General features: G+C 39.6%; 1 protein-coding gene and 1 pseudogene across 1 annotated transcript; both read left to right on the forward strand.

Annotated features, from left to right (window-relative positions):
* The first annotated feature begins 1,222 nt into the window (after positions 1-1,222).
* LOC110258781 lies at positions 1,223-12,294 on the forward strand (annotated as a pseudogene).
* A 9,824-nt stretch (positions 12,295-22,118) lies between these two features.
* On the forward strand, positions 22,119-23,051 carry LOC110258782 (olfactory receptor 7A17-like). The gene has a single exon (XM_021082034.1). It carries the CDS (start codon positions 22,119-22,121, stop codon positions 23,049-23,051), a length of 933 nt encoding a protein of 310 aa, XP_020937693.1.
* Positions 23,052-25,162: the final 2,111 nt, after the last annotated feature.

The following is a 25,162-nucleotide window of genomic DNA, read 5'->3' on the forward strand; positions in this document are numbered from 1 at the left end:
AATCTGATCAGCTTAACTGAAGAAGAGTCTGACTAGGCGGGACTGGGCTCCCTCCAACTGGGCCCCCAAGAGCCCATGGTAAGAATTCAAGTAGGGAACCAACTTGTAGACTTTATGGAAGATATAGGTGCTGAACATTCAGCGGTCACACAACCCATGGCCCCCCTCTTGGGGAGAGAGACTACCATCATCGGGGCTACAGATAACCAAACCTGCATGGCGCCAGTTAGAAGACCATGAAGTAATACATGAATTTCTTTACCTGCCCAATGGCCCAATTCCCTTGATGGGAAGAGACCTGCTGGCCAAGATGGGAGCTCAAATATCATTTATTACTGATGGATTAGCTCAACTCAAATGAACAGAACCACCCTCCCCTTTAATCATGGCTCTTGCTGTGAGGAGGGAAGAGGAATGGTGCTTGTACTCTTCCCCTCTGGAATAGGAGACTATTCTCCTGGAACTAGAGACTGGGTACCCATTGGTTTGGGCTGAGCGGAACCCTCCTGGGCTTGCAAGATGCCACTCCTATCTTAATTGATCTGAAGCCTGATGCCCAACCAGTAAAGCTGCAACAGTACCTGATTCCCAGAGAAGCTCAAATGGGAGTCCAGGATCACCTGGACAGGCTACTTCAGCATGGACTTTTAATAAGGTGCCAGTCACCCTGGAACACCCCCCTTACTACCTGTAAGGAAACAGGGAACACAAGACTATCTCCCAGTTCAGGACTTGAGGGCCAAAAATGAGGCAACAATTACATTGCACCTGTCTGTGCCTAACCTGTATACCTTGCTGGGGATGATCCCTTCCACTGCTGAGTGGTTCACTTGCCTGGCTTAAAAGATGCCTTCTTCTGCCTCAGCATGGTGCCTGCTAATAAGCACTTGTTTGTCTTTGGATGGGAGAATACACACTCAGGGACAAAGGAGCAGCTCACTGGGACAAGATTCCCACAAGGATTCAAGAACTCTCCCACTCTTTTCAGTAGTACCTGGCTGCTGACCTGGCTGAATTTCCTGAACAAAAACTAGACTGTGTCTTGCTGCAGTAAGTTGATGACCTCTTGCTGGCTAGCACCATGTAGGCTCAATGCCTAGAGGGACCAAAAGCTCTCCTCTCCCTGCTAATGGAAGCAGGGTATCAGGTACCAAAGAAAAAGGCACAAATCTGTAAGAAACAAGTCAAGTATCTGGGCTTTAGCATCATGCAGGGCTGACGAATGTTGGGGACTGAGGGAAAACATACAGTTTCTGCCCTCCTGGCCCCTACCACCAACCAGAATGTTTGTGAGTTCCTAGGTGCAGAGAGATTCTGCAGGATATGGATCCCCGAGTTTTCAGATTTAGCCAGACCTCTGTATGAGGCCCTAAAAGGGGAAGAAAAGTCTCCCCTTGAATGGGGACCAAGCCAGGAGGGAGTATTTCAGGCAATTAAAACCAAACTCAAGGAGGCTCTGGCCTTAGGGCTTCCCAGTGTAACCAGGGAATTTAACCTCTTTCTTCATGAGAAAAATGGGATGGCTTTGGGAGTACTAACCCAAGCATTTAGGCCTTGACAGAGGCCAGTGGCATATCTGTCCAAAAAAATTGACTCAGTTGTGGCTGGATGGCCTCCCCATCTCTGAGTGCTGGCAGCTACCACCTTGTTAGTAAGAGAGGCTGACAAGTTGACACTGAGACAGAACCTCAACATTAAAGTCCTTCATTCAGTTGTAACCCTGATGAACAATAGAGGCCAACCATTGGCTCCTGCATACACAAATGACTCAATATCAAGTGTTAGTATGTGAGAATCTGCGGGTAAGGCTGGAAGTTGTATGAACTCTGAACCCAGCCACCTTTCTACCAGATGAAGCAGGGCCCCCAGACCATAACTGCTTAGAGGTCCTGGTTGAAGTGTTTTCCAGCAGGCCTGACTTAACTGATAAAACACTCCAAATTCCGGACCTGGTTTTATATACTGATGGCAGTAGCTTCATGGAGAATGGGAAAGGGATGGCAGGATATGCTGTGGTATCTGACTCAGAAGTGCTGGAAGTGGCTTCCTCAAGGTTGGTCAGTGCAGAGAGCAGAATTATGGGCATTCATCAGAGCACTGGAGCTCAGCTGAGACCAGCAAGTTAATATTTATACTGGTTTATGGTATGCTTTTGTTAACTCACATGCCCACAGAGCCTTATATAAGGAGAGGGGACTCCTTACTGATGAAGAAAAAAGGATTAAAAACCAGGCTGAAATCTTAAAGCTCCTAGAAGCAGTATGGGAACCTAGGGAAGTGGCAGTTACCCACTGCAAGGGCCACTAAAAGGGAAGCAACCTGGTTGGCAAAAGGAAACCACAGCACTGATGCAACCATCAGACAAGCACCCCAGGGGCAACTGTCAGATAAACCTAAATTTTTCCTGGCCCCAGAAGTGCCGACTGTCCCCAGATACTCTCCAGAAGAAGAAAAATGGATAAAAGAGGAAGGAGAAACCAAAACTAAGATGGGATTGAGTTTATGTTCTGAATCAGCTGGCCTACAAGCTAGTCCTCCAGCAACACGAACTAACCCACATGGGCAAAACTGCCTTAGAGATTTTAATGGGCCAGTTCTACCTTATTGCACATCTTCCTGCACTCTGCTCCTCTGTTTCCCAATGGTGCATAACTTGTCTGCAAAATAATACTCACCAGGGGCCTAGCAGACCAGCTGGGACACAACACTCTGGACTGTCCCCATTTGAGGATATGGAAGTGGGCTTTACTGAAGTCACTCTGAACAGGGGATACAAATACTTGCTGGTTTTTGTCTGCACCTTTTCAGGATGGGTAGAACCCTTCCCTATCCAAACTGAAAAGGCAAGGGAAGTGGCCAAGGCACTCCTGAGAGACATCATTCCCAGGTACATAATGCCTTTAACCATCAGGTCAGACAATGGCCCAGCATTTGTGGCCAAGACAGTGCAGCAGGTGGCAAAAGCCTTATAGGTCCAGTGGAGGCTATTGCCCCCAAAGCTCATGGAAAGTAGAATGCATGAACTGAACCCTTAAGCAGACTCACGCAAAGTTTTATCAGGAGACTGCCTTTCCCTGGGTAGGTATGCTGCTGGTGGCCTGCCTAAAAGCGAGAAGCTTACCCTGAGCAGGAATAGGATTCTTGCCATTTGAACTCTTATATGGAAGGCCGACTCCATTGATCAGTTTGAGAGTAAAAACCAGATAATTGGAAGACTTAGATTTACATAAACAGCTACAAGGATTGGGGCTCACTATCTCACAAATACACAAATGGGTCACAGGTAGAATACCTGTATCCCTGGGTATAAGAGTTCACCCCCACAAGCCACAGGACCAGGTGTGGATAAAGGACTAGAAAATGGAGCCTTTAAAACCAGTATGGAAAGGACCTTATACTCTAATCTTAACCACTCCCACTGCTCTTAAAGTAACAGGAATAGACGCCTGGGTCCATCATTCCAAAGCTAAACCAGCTGGCCCAACCAATGACCGTGGGGAATGGGATGCTGCCCTTAATCCAGAGAAACATCTATGCCTGACAATACAAAAAGACAATGATCTCAAAGCCCTGCTCTGACCACACCTGAAACTGGTCAGTGGACTCATGGTTGAAGCTTGAGGAGTAGGGTGCCTTGTGAAATAGACTGTCTTATTTTCTATAGAGACTTTCTTACTGTCATATACTGTTATCTTATGCCCAACATGTATGTTTGCTGTTTACTGTTATTAGTCTGGTCCCCGTTGGCCCTGCCAAGATCCATTTCCTCATGTGGCCGATGCATCTGAATATCTTGATTGGATCAGGGGGTCACATGGACTTTGCTTTATTCTACCCATTTCTCCTGTTCGGGGGAAATTCAAGAAAGTTGGATTCATCAAAAATCACCAATGGGTAATAACTGATGATGATCTCTGATGGCTGCAAATGTACCCTGAACATCAGGAGGGGGGAATGAAGTAAGGGTTTTAACTAGAAAAGTGACCTCCCCAGCTGAAAAGGCAGCTACATGCATGTCAGCAGCTTTGCTCACTGCATACCACACTTCTTGTAAACTTGTAGCAACCACATGCCTTGTGTCCTTGTTGTTTATCAGTTTCACTTTTGTAACCTTGCTTGCTCAGTTTCTTAGGCAGGAACACTATCTGCTCCAGGAAGGGGGAGTTCTCGGGCTACTTATATGGGAAAACCTTGAGACCCAGATGTCTGTATTGTATAAAAGTTATATAGAAATGGTGCTCAGGCTCTGTAGGAAACTCCTCTGAGCCTGAACTGGTGCTGAATAAACCCTGCTATTCTGCATCCTCGAGTGCGATCTATTTCTGCTGCCACGGTTTCTGAAACACTTCCACTATGGAAAACATTATGGAGGTGCCTCAAAACATAAAAATAGAATTACCATATGATTCAGGAATTTCACTTCTGGGTATTTACTTGAAGAAAGCAAAACATTACTTTGAAAGGATATATGTACTTCAGTGTACACTGAGCATCATTTAAGTAGCTAAGCTATGGCATCAATATAAATGTTCCTTATCTATAAAAATGGATAAAGAACAGACAGACCAATGGAACAGAATAGAGAACCCGGAAATAAACCTTGACACCTAGGGTCAATTAATCTTTGACAAGGGAGGCAAGAACATCAAATGGGAAAGAGAAAGTCTATTCAGCAAGCATTGCTGGGAAACCTGGACAGCTGCATGCAAAGCAATGAAACTAGAACACACCCTCACACCATTCACAAAAATAAACTCCAAATGGCTGAAAGACTTCAATATAAGACAGGACACCATCAAACTCCTAGAAGAGAACATAGGCAAAACACTCTCTGACATCAACATCATGAATATTTTCTCAGATCAGTCCCCAAAAGCAATAGAAATTAGAGCAAAAATAAACCCATGGGACCTCATCAAACTGAAAAGCTTTTGCACAGCAAAGGAAACCAAATAGAAAACAAAAAGAAAGCATACAGAATGGGAGAAAATAGTTTCAAATGATGCAACCGACAAGGGATTAATCTCTAGAATATATAAACAACTTATAAAACCCAACAGCAAAAAAGCCAATCAATCAATGGAAAAATGGGCAAAAGACCTGAATAGACATTTCTCCAAAGAAGATATACAGATGGCCAGCAAACACATGAAAAAATGCTCAATATTCGTTGATTATAGGAGACATGCAAATCAAAACTACCATGAGATACCACCTCACACCAGTCAGAATGGCCATCATTAATAAATCCACAAATAACAAGTGCTGGAGGGGCTGTGGAGAAAAGGGAACCCTCCTGCACTGCTGGTGGGAATGTAAACTGGTACAGCCACTATGGAGAACAGTTTGGAGATACCTTAGAAATCTATACATAGAACTTCCATATGACCCCGCAATCCCACTCTTGGGCATCTATCCGGACAAAACTCTACTTAAAAGAGACACTTGCACCTGCATGTTCATTGCAGCACTATTCACAATAGCCAGGACATGGAAACAACCCAAATGTCCATCAACAGATGATTGGATTAGGAAGAAGTGGTATATATACACAATGGAATACTACTCAGCCATAAAAAAGAATGACATCATGCCATTTGCAGCAACATGGATGGAACTAGAGAATCTCATCCTGAGTGAAATGAGCCAGAAAGACATAGACAAATACCATATGATATCACTTATAAGTGGAATCTAATATCCAGCACAAATGAACATCTCCTCAGAAAAGAAAATCATAGACTTGGAGAAGAGACTTGTGGCTGCCTGATGGGAGGGGGAGGGAGTGGGAGGGATCGGGAGCTTAGGGTTATCAGACACAACTTAGAATAGATTTACAAGGAGATCCTGCTGAGTAGCATTGAGAATTATGTCTCATGTTGCAACAGAAGAAATGGTGGGGAAAAAATGTGATTGTAATGTATACATGTAAGGATAACATGATCCCCTTGCTGTACAGTGGGAAATAAAAAATAAATAAAATAAAATGGATAAAGAAGATGTGGTGTCTGCTTATAATGAAATATTACTAAGCCATATAAAATATGAAATCTTTCCACTTGCAAAACTTGGATGACTCTAGGGGCATCATTCTAAGACAGAGAAGGACAAATACCATATGCTGTCACTCACATGTGGAATCTAAGAATCAAAACATACAAGCAAATTAAAGAAAATGAAAACAGAATCATAGATGCAGAAAAAAATGGGAGGTTGCTAGAGGGAAGTTGTGCAGGAGCAAAATACAAGGAGAGGTTTAAGAGGTAATAATCTCTAGCTATACATAAGCCATGGGGATTTAATATGCTGCATGAGGAATATGGTCAATAACATTTTAATAATTTCTTGGGGACTATTATTATTCACTTTTCAATGTATTCAAATAAATCACTGTGCAGTACATGTGAGAGTAACATAATATTTTATGTCAACCATATTTCAAGTATAAAAAAGATGTCACAATATGTTGTATTTAGTATCATCCTCAATAATTTTCATTTTTATTTTGGATTCAATGTGAATTTCATGGGGCTGTTTCTTTGGAGCATGCTTTAGTAGATATTGATATCCTCTTATGGAGCATGTGCAGGGATGGCAGTATGGCGGGGAGAATTAAGGTAATCCAGGAATAAAGCATCAATTAGATGGGTGGTGCATCACTTGAGGTAATTATATGAACATTTTGAACACCACAGAGATCCTCTCTTTTAGTGGAAAAGGTCTCATCCTGTAGCTTTTACTGTTCAGGCTGAAAATAGTCACTCAAATTGGTCACTGTGGAGTTCCCACTATGGTGCAGTGGGTTAAGAACCTGACAGAGGTTTAAGAATCCACTGCAGAGATGTGGGTTTGTTCCCTGGTGCAGTATCAGGGCCCAGAGTCAGTCCCTGCCATGGGAATTTCCATGTGCTGTAGGTGTAGCCACTAAAAAAAGTCACCCTAAGTGCTTGCCTGTTCTTGTTTGCCAACAATGCTTTAATAAGGTTGATCATTACTTTAAAATCATTCTCTTCTGAATTAATAAGTATGAGGAGTTCCTCTGAACTAGAATGCTGGGGACTGCCCAATGGACTTATTTTGACCCTGCAAAGCTGTAGATACCTGCAGAGTCCTGCCTGTACAACCAGCCATCCACTTCTCACCATTTTTCAATCACTTCATGCCTAGAAGTTTCTGTAGATTGCACTTTCGTAAGTATGAATAGGTGTCACTGGAAATGGTTTTTTTGGGAGTTGGATGTGTCCCAGATCCCTCTGATGACAACTCCAAGTCCAGGTGTTTGGAACTCACAAGGTCATCATATCTTTGATAGTGAAAGAAATTCCATCTGCAATGTTGATGAAATACTCATGGGAGAGGACAGTGGAGATGATATCCATGGAGAAAAGAACATCATGATTAAGAGGCCTGGGCAGGACATGCACATATCTTACATCCAAGATGTTCCTGTGGGTCCAAAACTAGCAGAAAATGATTTTGTTTCTATTTTGGCTCCCTCACTCATGGGAACCAAATTGCTGAGACTAGAGAAACAGTGGAATAATTAATTTAATGAGCATTTGTGAGACTTCAACCTTTGAAAACACAGAGACTAGTGTAACAATGGATCAATTAATTTAATGAACATCTACAGAACTTCAACCTTTGAAACTGCAGAAATGGTGAATATAGCCCTTACTCCTCTAGTTGACAGCTGCACTATTCCAGGAAGAAAGGAGTTTCAACTCTGTCATTTCAGGAAACCAATGCCTGGTGCCACCTACCTGCCCTTCCTTGGAGTTGAGTTGAACATCTATCCCCCAGGGAACTAAATTAGGCTCAGTGATAACATTACAGTACTGCTTCAGGAAACAGGTATGAAGGCAGGCAGAACTCTCAGAGTATTAATTTTAATGGCACAGATGGAGATAAGGTGCACTGGGAATTTGGAGTTAATAGATTCAATCAATTGCCTTTGGAATGGATAAACAATGAGATCCTCCTGTATAGTACTGAGAACTGTATCTAGTCACTTATCATGAAGCATAAATGGAGGACAAGGTGAGAAAAAGAATGCATATATATGTGTGTGTGTGTGTGTGTGTTTGTGACTAGGTCATTTTGCAAGACAATAGAAGAGTGACAGAACACTGTAACCAACTAAAATGGAAAAAATAAAAATAATTAAAAAAAAAGATTTTTGGTCACTGCCAGTGGTGATGGGTGAAGTGAGTCATGGGAGCCAAAAGGTACAAATTTCCATCCATAAAAATGAATGAGTTGTGGGGATATAATGTGCAGCATGTTGACTATATTTAATAATACCTAAGAATGCATATGTAAGTTGCTAGGAGACTAGATTTAAAAGTCCTCTTTAGAAGAATAACTGATGTAATTATGTACATAAGTGGATGTTGACTACACTTAGTTTCATAACTTTGCAATATATACCAAGAGCAAATCATGGCACACACCTGAAACTAATATAATGTTATATATCAATTGTACCTAATTTTAAAATAGTGATAACCTACATATTAAACATAGCACCAGTGCTTGAAAGTGAGAATCACAATGTTTCAGCTATTTAGTAAATTTATCACAATTTACTGTGTATTGGCATGTTTCCAGTCCCTATTCCAGGAGATTTCTGTTTTTGCTAGTATTTGAATTGATTGTGATCTGTTTTCTAAGAGATTTAACTGTATTTATGAATGCTACTATTCTTCTCTTTTGCACACACTTTTTTGAGTAATTTTCATTTTTGAATAATTTGAGTTTTACAGAAAAGTTATGAAGATAGTGCAGGGAATTCCCATAGTGATAAAAATGTTTTGGAACTAGGAAGAAGTAATGGCTGTAAAAACTGTACAGCACAGGGAAATGTGTGTGATTGGGTCACTTTGTTGTAAAATAGAACTTAAAAACATTGTAAATCAACTATACTTTAATAATAATAATAAAATAAAGAAAAATGGAAAAAAGAAATAAACATGATGAACATAATTTATGCCACTGAATGTCACTTTGAGAAGACTACTGTTTTTTTTTTACATTTGTTTTATATAAACTACTTTTGTAAAGTCATATTCAGTGACAAGAAATTTTCAGCTGAAAATTCATTATCTGCAACCAATCTATCATCTTCAAACAATGGAATTTGGAATATGCATTTCTTTCTCTCCTACTATTACATTGGTTAGGACTTCCAGGATGCTGATAACTAAATATTAAGTGATGGCAGTCTTTCCTTCCTTCTGTAATGCTTAAAAACATCTTCTAGTGTTCCTGCCATTTCTAATGTTTTCACCATGGCACTTTTGGAAGTAAGTTTTTGTGTTTATTTGATTTCTTCCTTAATTATTGCTCTGTAGCCCTCTATGCTGAATCAACCAATAAATCAATATAATCATTACTTAGAGATTTTCAGGTTTTTAAAATGGAGTTGGAAATATTTTCTTGCAAAGTATTTTCATATATATAATACATATTCATTTTTCTCTTTCCTAATTTTAGGCATCTGTTCTTTTTCTCTTTTTTTTTTTTTTGTCTTTTTCCTTTTCTAGGGCAGCTCCTGTGGCATATGGAGGTTCCCAGGGTAGGGGTCTAATCAGAGCTGTAGCCACCGGCCTACACCAGAGCCACAGCAACATGGGATCTGAGCTGCATCTGCAACCTACACCACAGCTCACAGCAATGCTGGATCCTTAACCCACTAATCAAGGCCAGGCATCAAACCCACAACCTCATGGTTCCTAGTCAGATTCTTTAACCACTGAGCCACAATGGAAACTCCATCTTTTTCTTTCATTTTATTGATTCTATTAAACATATGATTTTCTCTATTTGACTTTTTTTGCCAAATAGTTGGCTCTGAAATTTATTTCTCAGTTATAAATATTTTATGCTTTTATTATTTATTTTTATTATGGTATAGTTCATTTATAGTGTTGTGTCACTTTTTGCTGTACAGCGTAGTGACCCAGTCATACATATACATACATTCTTCTCATACTATTTTCTATCATGACGTATCTCAAGAGATTCCATATAGTTCCCAGTGCTATACAGTAGGGTCTCATTGCTATACCATTCTAAACATAATACCTTGCATCTACCAACCCCAAACTCTGTCCTTCCTTTTCATTCATTAACTCAGATTCAGGTCAATTTTATGTTTTAACTACTTTTGTTCTGTAGAAGTTTTTATTAACAACATCTTCACATTTTAAAGTGTTGTTTCTTGAGGGTAGAATGAATGTGTGCCCATTTACACTTATATATATAGTATAAAAAAATGAATCCAAAAATCCGAATTCATGTTAACACTCAAAGACGATCCCATCCACATTTTGGCATATGTTGTTATAGAATATTTCTCTTGGATTTCTGCATGTGTGTGTCTAATTATAAAAGACAGGCATGCTGATTTAATTTCTCCAGTCCAAAAAGCAGGTCAGTTACCTTCTCATAGCAGATTTTGAGGTTTTATTTTTCTTTCCACATGATGGAATTTTGCATAGCTCTTTTTTTTTTTTAAAGGTGACTTAAATGCAGCAGTAAAAGGGGTATAAGTAATGGAAAGATAAGTAATAGAAAATTTTCTGTCATTACCCTTTTCACATTTTCTTTTATGAAGTTTTAATATCTTACACCTTCTTCTAAATTAATGCATTAATCTTTCTATAAATTACAATTAGGTCTTTATAGATTAAATATGGTAATTTTATCAGTGAAATAGATGGTTTTTATAGCCACATTTTCTACATGGAACTTTTTTGTCTTTTATAATTTTCCAAACATGGTCCAATCAACAATCTTTGCTTCCCTTATTTATACCAAATTTTTTTTTTTTTTGTCTTTTGTCTTTTTGTTGTTGTTGTTGCTATTTCTTGGGCCGCTCCCGTGGCATATGGAGGTTCCCAGGCTAGGGGTTGAATCGGAGCTCTAGCCACCGGCCTACGCCAGAGCCACAGCAACGCGGGATCCAAGCCACATCTGCAACCTACACCACAGCTCAAGGCAACGCCGGATCGTCAACCCACTGAGCAAGGCAGGGACCGAACCCGCAACCTCATGGTTCCTAGTCGGATTCGTTAACCACTGTGCCACGACGGGAACTCCTATACCAAATATTTTTATTCAGAGAGAACCACTGAACCTACAAAGATTGTAAAAGTATCAATGGTAACCAAAATTTGTTATCAAAGAGATAAAATCATTAGTCCAAATGAAGGTCTTAATGGATTCCCTGTCTTTGGATTGGATGTTTCTGTCATTCTGTGGAATTCTTATTTGGAGTAAATGCTGGAGTGTTTTTTTTTGTTGTTGTTTATTTGTTTGTTTGTTTTTTACCTCATTCTAGACAAATGCAGCTGCTATGTGGAAATAAGAAACCAAACAATATACTTTCTCCTCCTGGGATTCACAGAGGAGCCAGATATGCAGCTTCTCCTTTTTGGGTTGTTTCTCTTCATGTACCTGATCACATTCACTAGAAACTTGCTCATTATCTCAGACTATCACCTCCACATGCCAATGTACTTCTTCCTCTCCAACCTGTCCTTTGCTGACATCTGTTTCACCTCCACTACTATCCCAAATATGCCTGTGAATATACAGACACAGAGCCAAGTTATCACCTATGCAGGCTGCCTCAGCCAGATAGTTTTTTTCTTGGTGTTTGGCTGCCTGGACAATTTAATCCTGGCTGTGATGGCCTATGACTGCTTTGTAGCCATCTGTCACCCCCTGTACTACAGTCATCATGAATCCCAAGATATGTGGGATGCTGGCTCTGGGATCCTGGTTTCTCAGTGTCATGGGCTCCCTTCTTGAGACCTGGACTGTTTTGAGGCTGTCCTTCTGCATGAACATGAATATCCCACACTTATTTTGTGATCTTCCTGAAGTTCTAAAGCTCACCTGATCGAATACCCTCATCATTACCATAATGGTTTATTTTGTAGTTGTCCTAGGTTTTTTTTTCCCTTCTCCCTGGGATCCTCTTTTCTTATTCTCAGATTTTCTCCTCCATCCTGAGAATTTCATCATCCAGGGTAAATTACAAAGCCATTTCCATCTGTGGGTCTCACCTCTCAGTGCTTTCCTTGTTGTATAGCACAAGCCTTGGAGTCTACCTCAGTTTCATCCTCTAGGACTCGTCTGGTGGCCTTGGCAATGTACACCATGATAACCCCCAAGCTGAACCCCTTCATCTACAGTCTGAGGAACAGGGACATGAAGAAGACTCTGGGAAGACTCTTTGGCAAAGTAGCATCTCTCATTGACAGGGTTGTTGCAGAGCTGTCATAAGTAGCAATGCTCAAAACATTTTGTAGGCATTTCCCATGGATCCTGGATTCCTCCAAAATCAGTTTATTTCCTCCTCCTACTGGAACCATTATATGTTATTGTGTCTTGATTTTTATCATATTTAAAGACATATTTCTCTAGGGCTGCTATGACAAAGTACCACAAACTGTGTGGCTTAAACAATAGAAAACTCTTCTCTCACAGTTCTAGAGACTAGAATTTGGAAATCCAGGGGTCATCAGGATTGGTTCTAAGGGCTGTGAGAAAAATCAGTTCCATATCTAGCTTCTTTTAGTTTGCTGGTCACCTCTGGCATTCCTTAGCAAATTGAAGCATCATCTTGATCTCTGAATTTATCTGCATTAGGTGTCACCCCTGTGTGTGTGTCTGTGTGCAAAACCATTTTATAAGGATGCCTGTCATGTTAATTAAAAGAATAATCTTCTCCACTACCTTTGACTCTTCATGGAGGCTGCCCACATGCAGCTTTTCCACTGACATGGCCCTGCCAGACTAGTGCTAAGTTGGGCATGTAGTAGGTGGGGCCAATGCATATACTGGGCTTGGGCATGAGTGCACAGTGAGGTGGGCATGGGAATTCCATAACCAATATCTTATTATAATTTTCAATGGAGTGTAATCTATAAAATATTGTCACTATGTTATATACATAAAACTAACATAATAATGTAAATCAAATATGCTTAAATTTTTAAAAGAGTTTAAACAAAAAATATGTTGAAGTAACTTTTGTAGTGTCAGAATAAATTATTTTGTTTTATTGTTTTTTAAATATTTTTAAAAATTGTATTACTATGTTTACATTTTGATATCAGAAATAATAATACATGTAATACATTAAATAAAACTGACAAAAGATATAAGAAAAGAAAAATTCAGTGTGTCAAAAAAATGAATTGTCTGAATTACATTTACATTCATGGTAAAAATAATCTCCTGAAATCCCAGTGTTTTAAAATAACAAAAGTTTATTTTTGTCACAGTAGACATATCACAAGGTGTCTAGGCTCTTTCCCAACTGCATTAGGCTACATGCATATCTCCTTTCTGGAAGCCATGCCAATAGACCAGCTCCTATGTGAGAGGTGCCCATTCTCACAATAGAGGGGGCAGTTATAGAAAAGGTGGAATGTCACATGCCGCTTACAGCTTCTCCTTAAGCATTGGACATGTCAAGTCTTCCCTCATTTTGTAAATGCAAGACTGTCACAGGTCCAAGCACAAAACTGAATGGTGGGGACCTGCACATCTTCCCCTTGAGGCACATTCAAGACTCAAAGCAATGTGTGAGGATGTACACTCCTAAGATAATGAAAATAAGAACAATAATTGTGAAAAATAAAGAAATTCTACCTGAGGTAGGAACAAACATGCAAGCATTTATTATTTCTAATGACATCAAATCTTCCTGAATTTTATGCTATGGATTTGCAATAAGGAATATAAAAAGAGCTGGAGGAAACTATGATTCACCAAGAAAAAGCAGCTTTACACATATTCTGAGCAGATCATAGAGACATAGTGAAACAACTTGAAAGAGTCTGAAAATTCTTCCAAGGCTATGGGCAGCCAGCAAAAAGGGGACAGTGTTTATATCCCTGCATAGTATAAGGCACAGAATGGTGGCCTCTCAAGCAATCTGCTTCCTTCAGGGGGCCCTGGGAGGAAATTAAAATCACAACTCACAATCTCCCGGGATCAGAATAATCCTGAACTTGCTTCCTATTTTGAGAGATTCTCTAGAGTCCTAACAAGCTTAGTAAGTTTAGAACTCGGATATGGTCATAATAATTGCTATGCATCTATCTGTGCCAGGTAATTTCCTTTGAGATTTAAAACATTATTTCTCACACCAACTACTTAGGTAGAATTTCCCTAGTTACAGGTAAGAAAACAAAGGTCAAAATTTTCTTCCTGTCAGGAGGTAAATAATCAAGAAGCACATGTAAATGCCTGCATGCAGACACTGAATGGCTTAGTCCAACATTAAACCACCTTACATCAGACCTGAGGTTGGAAAGAAGGTTCTTAATGGAAAAGACCTAAAATACATATACCAAACTCTAACACTGGACCACAGTCCTTGTACTCATGGTGTGGTCCACAGAACAGGACCTGCAACATCAGCAACATCTGAGAGTTTGTTACAAAGGAAGAATCTCTGGGTAACCCTAGTCCTGCCAAATCAGAATCTGCATTTATACAATATTCCCGAATGCTTCATGTACATTGATGTTGGGAGAAGTACTTGTTTAGAATAGTGTTTCTCAACCTCACCACAATTCACAGTGTGCTGGATAATTCCCTGTACTGGGGCTGACCTTTGCTTTGTAGGTTGTTGAACTGCATCCCTAACCTTAACTCCCTACAAACCAGTAGCTTACCTGAAATATGACAATCAAAAATTTCTCCAGATACTACCAAGTGTCCTCTGGAGGAAAAAAAAATCTGATTTGAGAACCGCTAGAGCTCAATAACTAGAAATATTTTGTGTTCTAATCAAAGCATATGCCTTACTCAATCTATAACTTTGGGCCAATCACCTAATACTGCCATTTTAGAATGTGGTTCACAATCATACAGTTGACATAAGATGGACTATTAAAAAATGTGTCAATAATTATTAGATTATAATCTCATCTCATGGTATATTAAAGATCCAAATATATATTTTTCTAATAACCAAATATTTTATAAAGACCAAACACCAACTTCTCACTTGTATTAAAAACATGAAATTCCTAACTGATATGTCAAAGGCATTATGAAGCCAAGGATAATTTTACCCAGAGTTTTCTAGCAGAGGAAGACAGTTCTCTCTCTTATAGCAGAAGAAACAGCAATTTTCTGGTGATATCAAGAGCTGAGTTCCCATCACCAGCCAGTGCTTTTGAGACCCAAGGAAACCACTCAAGTCAGGTTCCTCAGGCTTGGATTTGGAGAAAACATCAACTGTGTGTTCTAAAAATTTCAGCATTAGACCCCTGGAAGCCAAGAGAGGTCAGGGAGTAGCAATAAGAATTGGATACACCTAACTTCTAACCTGGTCTCCTGGGAATAGCAAATCAGCAGGAAAAAAATCCATTCTGTCCAGACAAGTGCCCCTGGGGAAGTGATGTGTTCAAGGGTGGGAGTAACCATGGAAAATGTGTTGTGCAGTTACAGCAAATAGATGGAGATGTAAATATCCCCACTGCTGTGATGTCTGAGCTTACTCAAACTTTAGCTGGAGGGGGCATTTGAATAATTACTTCTAGTTCAGAGATCCATGCTTCAGTATTTACTGTTTTCATATCTGGAGAGAGTGTTTCCGTCTCCATCATCAGCAACCCAGGGAGGAATTTGGACTTGCACACAGAGACCTTCCTCTCAGAGTTCCCATCCAGGTGAGTACAGGAGCCCAACAGATACTGCAGGAAAGCAGTCAGTGAAAATGAAACCCTAGAACATTTACTGAGGTCACCTGAAAACCCAAACAGCTGGCCTAGTGCAGAGAGATCTACATGTGTGTTTCAGGCACCATTTTTGTGGGACAATTTCACCCCAAACTGCCCTTACCTGCAAGTACTTCCCTTCCTCCAGACTCTTTAGTCAAGTCTCTCTTTATACTTATTTTATTTTATTACATTCTTCCAATCAAAGAATTATGATTTTTAAAGATGAGTTTGTAATTTACCATTTAATTCTTGTATGAATGTGCATGTGCATGTATGTATGTATTTACAGGATTGCATGAGAATTTACACATTTTGAGGGGTCAAATCCATCAGTTGGTCATATTTTGTCCTCTTCTAATTGCTTCACAAACATAGAAAATTATTCTGCATCCTTAGTAGTAATAAAATGCCCTTTGCCTGATTTGTCATCTTATTTCACATTTTTACTTCCTGCTACATTTTGCCTTTTCTGAGTACATCTGTTTTTTAAATGGCAATCATTTGCTGCCATCTTGTGGAACACATAGTTTTTCATTCAACTTGGTATTGCTCATGTGTTTTTCATAAGTATGTTTGAATCTGTTTTTGTTTGCATAGGCAGAAATTAATTTTAGATATTGCTTCCTGAACTAATCTTTAAAAATCACATGTCCTATTTTTTTTAGGTTTTTGTCTATTTCATTTATATTTAAAACTGGTTCTAATGTGATTATTGTTATTTTACATTTTTTTCTTTTAAAAGTTCATTTACTCTTTTATTCACAAAATGTAAAAATGTTGTTTTGAACTCACTACATTTAATCTGGCTTGTACTTCCCCTGCTGTTCTTTTTATTGTATAAATCCCATTTTCAATTTTTTTTCTATGTAAATACACAGCTTTATGAAACCATGAGACTGAAACAAACAGGTGAGATCCCTGCCCATTTGAATCTAACATTTTAATGGAGAAAGAAGATTAAGATAAATGCATATATGACAAAATATCCACAGTTATAAATTCAATGAAGGAAGATACAAGTTTTGCGGCATGTGTAGGATTTTAGAGTCTACTGGGAGGCCATTGCTTATGGGACAGGAATCAAAAACAGAAGTATAGTGTGACCAATGCATTTAACCCAACCCAACCAAACCAAACAAAACCAAAAACTCCATAGACAAAAAAAATAACAAGGAAAAATGCCACAGAAGAAAAGTGATAAAAGGGCCGAACTTGTTACTGGAATCTGGATTCTTGTTCACAGAGCCAAAGAATGAACTTTGTGAACACACACAGGCATCAAGCAAGCAATAAGTCTTTATTACAGGAAAGTAAATAGCTCCCAGCACAGACACTGGGAGGGGGAGGAAGAGTCTCCCTCTCTATCGTTCTACAGAGGTTTTTATTTCTTATGGTTTGGGGTACAAACATGGGGTCCTGCTATCATTTCTTCTCCCTCTTGGCCTTGCCCAGCACCTATATCAGGCCTTGTCCAATAGGAACTTCATAGTTGGGGTATGCTCCATAAGTTATATGGTCCTTTTGATCTTCTTTCCCCTAGACTAGCATTCTTTCCCCTAGCATTCTTTTGCTAACCATCAAATGTATAGGTCAGGGGATAATTCCCACCTTCATGTAAAATAAATGTATTTTCAATAGTTTATCTTCAAGCAAGACCTGTTTGACTTGATTAGTTTTTACAAATCTGAAACCAAGGGCATTAATTAGGGAATATAATGAAGCCCATGTTCCTACACTAACTATCTGAATTATTATTCTGCCTCAACCACACCCACCAGTGGACCACCTAAAATCAATATGGTCAAATATATAGGAATAAATATGGAATAAAAATTTAGTCAGGGGTCCGATGTGGAGAGTGTAATGAGGCAAGGGCAGGAATGTAAGTGCAGTTGTCCTGTGGCCCCTTGAGGCTAAGGTCACTTTAACCTGACTCTTTTGTTTAGATTGCTTCTCCATCAGCAGGAAATACCCACTTTAAAAAACTATTCTTGAGTTTACTACAATGAATAGGAAATTTTTTTTGCCTGTGTTCCAGGCAATACATATCTTTTACATGTGATAGAACATGGGTGCACTGGCAAGCAAAAAATACACACATATGCATGCATGTGCACATACACAAACACACACAAAGATAAACAAATAGAACCAAAAAGCACTTAGTATGCATGATGCACTCTGATACTTTCTTTTGTGCTTTATTTATTCTATTCTATTTTATTTTTACAAACCAAATCCCCTGATCCTCTAATAGGTCTTGATTACAGAATATGGAAAAAATTCCTCCAGCCTGTTTTCCATACCTATGTTAGTATTTCCCTGCTTCATTTTTTTTCTCATCATGAGTAATTTCTGTGAGAACACATTCTTTCATCCCTTCATGCAATATGTATTTATTTTGATACTGTTTCAAAATAATACTGATACTGAGGGGGTTGGGGAGTGTGTATAATATTGATACATGTCTCAGAGCACTCACAGTTGAGCAGAGAATAAAAGAAATCAAATTAAATTAAAATTACACAGTGATAGCACTATATCTAAATTATTGTAAAAGAAAATATTCTTTTTCTGTGGGAATGTCAAGAGGAAGGTTCATGAAGGAGATAATATAAGCAGTCTGAAAAACAAGATGGGGTTTTGAAGGTAGAGAAAGGTAAAAATTCCAAATAGACCAGTGATTGACTCTGCAGGCAGAGTGAAGCAGGTGTATATACACTCTGAGTCTTGTCGCTGAGGTATCAAATGAAGCTAAAACTCAAGGTCAATATTTTGTGATTGCTGTGGACAAGGGCAGCATAAGGGTAAGGTTTGTGGTTCAATCAGTTAAAATCAAGCCTGGGGTTTGAAGCTATGGAATTTGGAGCTCATTCACCAGTGGGGAGATCACTAAGTCAGGGAGTTGGATGACCTGCTTTATACTACATAAATATTTCTCTGGGTCGATATGAATATTGGCAAGAGTGGTGCCAGGTATCATAGATGTGAAAGAAGACAAGAAACTAAAATAAAGCTGTGGAACTGGGGACCAAGAGATGGGAGAGCAGTGGAGACATTTGAGAGGAAGGAGGAAAAACATCAGTCAAACCTCATTGCAAGTGGTAACTATTTATTTACTAACAGGAAGGAACTATGCTAAGCTTTTTACATTTAATGACTACATTGCCCACTTTAGGAGGATGAATAGAGCTACCCCACCTATTTGGGTGAGGATATTAACATTTTGAAATGTCCCATTTGTTCTCCCAATTCAAACAGCAAGTATGTGCTGGTCCCAAATTCAAAACCAGACTTTCAGACTACCAAAGTTTTGTATCTGATATCTAAACAATGTATCTTTTATCAAATCATTTGTATATCTCCCATTTTATTGTATTTTGTGTATTTCCCTTTTGTGGATTTTTGATTTATTTTCCTTGCCCATGTTCCTAGTGGGAAGTTCAGTTAGCTTGATAATATGTAAATATGATAATGTAAGTATGTCCTTCCTGTCTCTTTTTGGATATAGTGCTTTTTGTTGCTTTACTACTCTGGGCAACATGGGGATATAACTAGGGTTGAAAAATTGCCAGAATGTAGGAAGATTTAGCCTCATCAGAAATTCTGGGGATCAGCTGAGCTTATGAGCTCATTTTTTATTCCCAAATAGTCTTTTTTCCTCTTGTTGCCAGAACTCACTGGTGAAGAATTGAAATGCAGAGACAGTTTTGGGTGAAGGAGAAAACAGCTTTATTGCTTTGCCAAGCCAAGGGGGGACACAGCAAGCTAATGACTTAAAGACTGTGCCCCCCTCAGGAGGATTGGTAGGTGGTTTTATAGTTTGGGGAGTGAAAAATAGGGCCTCAGATAAGGATCAGGTTAGAGGCAATCTTCCATTGTTTTCAAAGCTGGCATTCACTGATCTGAAGGTCTTCTCTCCAGAATGAAGAAGGCTTCCTTAACATCTTCCAATTATTGGGGGTTTTAGTTCTGCAGAAGAACCCAAAGATACTATTTCCCATATTCCTTGGGGAAGGACCAGGAACCCTGCCCCTAGGCTGCACTATTGTCTCTTGCCTGCTCCTTCCTTGTCTCTGCATCCACTCCCTTTTCTGATTAGCAACTGTTTGAACCTGCCCTTTGGAATTTAGGGAAGGTCAAGGAGGCTGAGTTTTATTGCCTAAAACCAAGAAATGGGGGACACAGAAAGGCTTGTGTGCACAGGGGTGCCACAGGGCCCTGCTCGGTTTCACTCTCAGATTTTAATTGATACTAATTTTTCTTTTAATACTGGACACAGAATGGTCATATTAAGATAGAGCCACACATTTACATGTCCATAGGAGACTTAGCAGCTGGAGTTTAGGTACTGTTTCTACATTTTTTATGGGAATGATAATCTAATGGTAAAGCTGTCTTGTATCTGTGTTTTCATAATTATTGTGAATGAGAGTGAGAAGAGTCTGGTAGTAGCATTGCTCCAGGAGGCCATAGCGTGTGTGTGTGTGTGTGTGTGTGTCTGTCTGTCTGTCTGTCTGTGTGTCTGTCTGTGTGTGTGTGTGTCTGTGTATTGTGAGAAATGAGAAGTTCTCAAGGCAAGGAAGAGGAACCTGAGCCCATATTCTCCAATATGAGACCCTTAAAATACATGTGCCAGAATATTAATCAACAAATAATGAAGGGACCCATTTCTATTCACAGGAGTTATTTTTTAAATTTTATTTTAAAAATATTTTTTCTTAGAGCATAGTTGATTTACAGTTTGTGTTAATTTCTTCTTCTTCTTTTTTTTTTTTTTGTCTTTTTGTTTTCCATTTCTTGGGCTATTCCCATGGCATATGGAGGTTCCCAGGCTAGGGGTGGAATTGGAGCTGTAGCCGCCAGCCTACACCAGAGACACAGCAACATGGGATCTGAGCTGTGTATGCAACCTACACCACAGCTCATGGCAATGCCAGATCCTTAACCCACTGAGCAAGGCCAGGGATAGAACCTGCAACCTCATGGTTCCTAGTTGGATTCGTTAACCACTGAGCCACAACTGGAACCCCTCATGTTAATTTCTTCTGTATAGCATAGTGACCCAGTCATTTATACACACACACACACACACACACACACACACACACACTCCCTTTCTTATAGTATCTTCCATCATGGTCTATCCTAAGACCCTGGATATAGTTCCCTGGGATAGACTGTAGGATCTCATTGTTACAGCATTTCTTGGAGACAAAATTGATAAACTTTATCAGACATGGGAACTAGGGACTTCTGTGACTTGAAGTTTCAGCTTTGGCAAAGAGGCCACCTCATTTCTCCAAATTCTCTGACACCAGCTATCATCATTCTCCCTCTTGTACTTTCCCCTGGACAAAGTGGCTTACTTTCCAGCCTCAATTTTCTGAAATGAGCGCCTTTTCAGAATATTTTTCCTGGTGTTCTTTCTACCCAGCATGTACTTCCCCCAGATAGACTCATGTCTCCTGTTCTCTCTTCCATGCAGTCTGTGTTCAAATGTTTTTCAGTCTACCAAATCATGCATTTAAAAAGACTAGACCTGGAGTTCCCATCATGGCACAGTGGAAACAAATCTTACTAGGAACCATGAGGTTGCAGGTCCAATCCCTGGCCTCGCTCAGTGGGTTAAGGATCAGGGATTGTCATGGGCTGTGGTGTAGGTTACAGACATGGCTCAGATCTGGTGCTGCTATGGCTGTAGCATAGGCTGGCAGCTGTAGCTCTGATTCTATCCCTAGCCTGGGAAACTCCAAACCTCCATGTGCCCTGGGTGTGGCCCAAAAAAAAAAAAAAGATTAGATCTGCTAACTCTGTGCTTCATTCCATGTTTTTCTCATAGCATCATTACCATCTAATAATTTGTGTGTTATTTTACTTGCTGATATTCTTTCTGCATCATTGAAATATATAGACTATTGTCTATTAGCACTCTCTACTCTTTGTCAAGAAGTTGCTCATTCCTCAATTTGATTCCCAAATGCATGACAAAATTCCTTATTAAAAGTGTAGAATGCATGACAATGCAGGGGAAAATCTGAATGTAGGATAGACATTCCTATTCAGAGATGTTTCAGGGGCTCACTTGAAAGGGAAATTTCCATAAAAAATTTTTGAAGTATTGGAATGCAAAATAAAAATTGTAGATTTTCAGCAATTTTGCAATGCTATTTTTTCGGCCAGCCCCACAGCATGTGGTAGTTCCTGGACAAGAGATCAAACCTGCACCACAGCAGAGACCTGGGCTGCTGCAGTGAAAATGCCATATCCTTAAGCTACTGAACCACAGGGGAACTCCATGCAATGCCAATTTTTAAGAAACTGCTCATGTTATTTTTTCTGTTTCCTGGTAGTTACCTCTACCACATGAAGCCAGAGAATGATACACGAATTTCAGAATTTTATCTTCTGGGATTATCAAAGGAACCAGAATTACAGCCCCTCATTTTTGGGCTTTTCCTCTCCATGTACCTGATCACTGTGTTTGGAAACCTGCTCATCATCCTGGCTGTCAGCCTAGACTCCCAACTCCACACACCCATGTACTTCTTCCTCTCCAACTTGTCCTTTGTGGACATCTGTTTCACCACCACCACCATCCCAAAGATGCTACAGAACATCTCGACCCAGAGCAAAGTTATCACCTATGAAGGGTGCATCATCCAAATGTATTTTTTCATACTTTTTGCAGGATTGGACATGCTCCTCCTGACTGTGATGGCCTATGACCGCTTTGTGGCCATCTGTCACCCCCTACACTACACAGTCATCATGAAACCCTTGCTCTGTGGACTGCTGGTTCTGGCATCCTGGATCATGACTGCCCTGAATTCCTTGTTACAAAGCATAATGGTGTTGTGGCTGTCCTTCTGTACAGACTTGGAAATCCCCCACTTTTTCTGTGAAATTAATCAGGTGGTCCAACTTGCCTGTTCTGACACCTCTCTTAATGACACAGTGATGTATTTTGCAGCTGGGGTGTATGCTGGAGCTTCCCTCACTGGAATTCTTTACTCATATTCTAAGATAGTTTCCTCCATAAGAAGAATCTCATCAGTGCAGGGAAAGTATAAAGCATTTTCCACGTGTGCATCTCACCTCTCAGTTGTCTCCTTATTTTATTGCACAGTCTTAGGTGTATACCTTAGTGTTTCTGCTACCCACAACTCACACTCAAGTGCAGTTGCCTCAGAGATGTACACTGTGGTCACACCCATGCTGAACCCCTTCATCTACAGTCTGAGGAACAAAGACATAAAGAGGGCTCTGAGAAGAATCACTGGGATGGCAGCTATGTAAGGGCCCATTGTCCTGGGGCTGAAAATATACTCATGACATTAGGGCTCAAAGCCTCAGGGCTAGAACTTGCTATGATTTAACCAGATTGTTGAAATAGAACTTGTTCATTCTCTTTATTTCCTGGAATTCTAATATTATTGGATTCAACTCCTCCACAAAATTTAAGGAACTCACTTTATTAAGCTTTTGCCCTGCCTGATATAGAGGCAGTTTTTCCTTTGTCCATATTCATACATTCCCAAAATTTTTCCAAACTTGGTTCAGAAATATTTGAAAATGTCCCTAATTTACATTGGACAACTGAAATTTCTTAAAAATAGTATGTTACCAAATGACAAACCCCATGACAAGGAGTTTGCCCTAATTTTTCTGCAGGAATGATCATTAGGTGTTTTATTCATATGGAGGGGAAAACTATACTTGACAACTAAGGACACTTAATGTAATTTCATTGCAGAGGAAATATGAAGTTCAGATTTTACTTTTGTTCATCACTTCTTTCATTATTACCTTAACTTCTTTTCTTCACAGTGAAGACCGTAACATTGTTCCATTTAATTCTCAGCCTGTTGATATTAATGCTGTTGTTTAGGAATGTCTGACACACTCACCTGTCCTGTGTTATTTGTGACAAGATCTCATAGGCATTTTCTTGACCAAGTCTCTGCTGTGGCTGGATTGGCCCTGTGGTTCTTATTAGGAATGCATTATGCATCTCAGCAATATTTATTGGTAAACATTAAATGAATAAATTCACAAGACCTAGAGGATATACCAAATGTAGGGCCATGCAGGTAGGTCTCTGATAGAGATGAAGAGAAAAAGAGAGCAGCAACTAGGAGCTCTGCCTATATTTTGCTGTGCAGGTTGGTGGCTAGGATTCAGGTGGTTCACTCTAAATGACAAACCTCATGACAAGGAGTTTTACCCTAATTTTTCTGAATGAATGATCATTAGCTATTTTACTCCTATGGGGAGAGGGGACTATACTTGAAAACTAAGGCCATTTATGGAGTTTCATTGCTGAGGAAATACAAAATTCAGATGTTACTTTCATCCATCACTTCTTTCATTATTACATTTACCTCTGTTCTTCACGGTGAAGACAGTAGCATTGCTCCATTTAATTCTCAGCCTGTTGATACTAATGCTGTTGGCTAGGGAAGTCTGACATACTCACCTGGGCCTGTGTTACTTTTGACAAGATCTCACAGATATTTTCTTGACAAAGTCTACACTTGGCTGAATTGGTCCTGTGCTTCTTCTTAGGAATGCATGATGCATCTCATCAGTATTTATTGGTAAATGTCAAAAACATAAATTCACAAGTCCTAGAGGATACACCACATGCCCAAGGGCCATACAAGTACATCTCTGGTAGAGAGAGAGAGAGAGATGGATAGAGAAAAAGAGAGGACCAACTAGGGCCCTGCCTTTATAGTGTTGCAGGTGAGGTGGCTAGGATACCTTCAGTTCACTCCCACCCCCCTTTTTTTAATCTTTTTAGGGCTGCATCCATGGCATATGGAATTTCCAAGGCTAGGGGTTGAATCAGAGATATAGACGCCAGCCTGTGCCATAGCCACAGCAATGCCAGATCCAAGGCAAGTCTGACCTACACTGCAGCTCATGGCAATGCCAGATCCTTAACCCACTGAGCAATTCTTGGATTGAACACACATCCTCATGGATATTACTTGGGTTCATTACCACTGAGCCACAACAGGAACACCTAGCTCACTCTTTATTCATGAATTTAAAACACCATATCCCATCTCTTGGCTTAGAACATTGATGGAAGAAAGTACAAAAAAAAAAAAGGAAAAAAAAAAGTATATATATGCACGAATGGGTCACTTTGCTGTACAGCAGAAATTGAAGTAACATTTTATATCAAGTATACTTTAATACAAACAATTAAAAAACAAAACATTAGCATGGAATTAGGTTATGGTAAGGGGAAAGTAGGTTCATACATGTGGCCTGGTATCTATGTACTCAAGGCTTTCTAAAAGAAGAACTTCATGGGTGGGAGTGACCTTGGTGTTTGTATAGTATCTGTGTGATACAACTGATAATTTGGTTATTTGACAAGGTTGTGTTTAAAATGG

This window comes from Sus scrofa, unplaced genomic scaffold (genome assembly GCF_000003025.6).
Source record: "Sus scrofa isolate TJ Tabasco breed Duroc unplaced genomic scaffold, Sscrofa11.1 Contig434, whole genome shotgun sequence".
In the NCBI taxonomy this organism is placed as follows: domain Eukaryota; kingdom Metazoa; phylum Chordata; class Mammalia; order Artiodactyla; family Suidae; genus Sus; species Sus scrofa.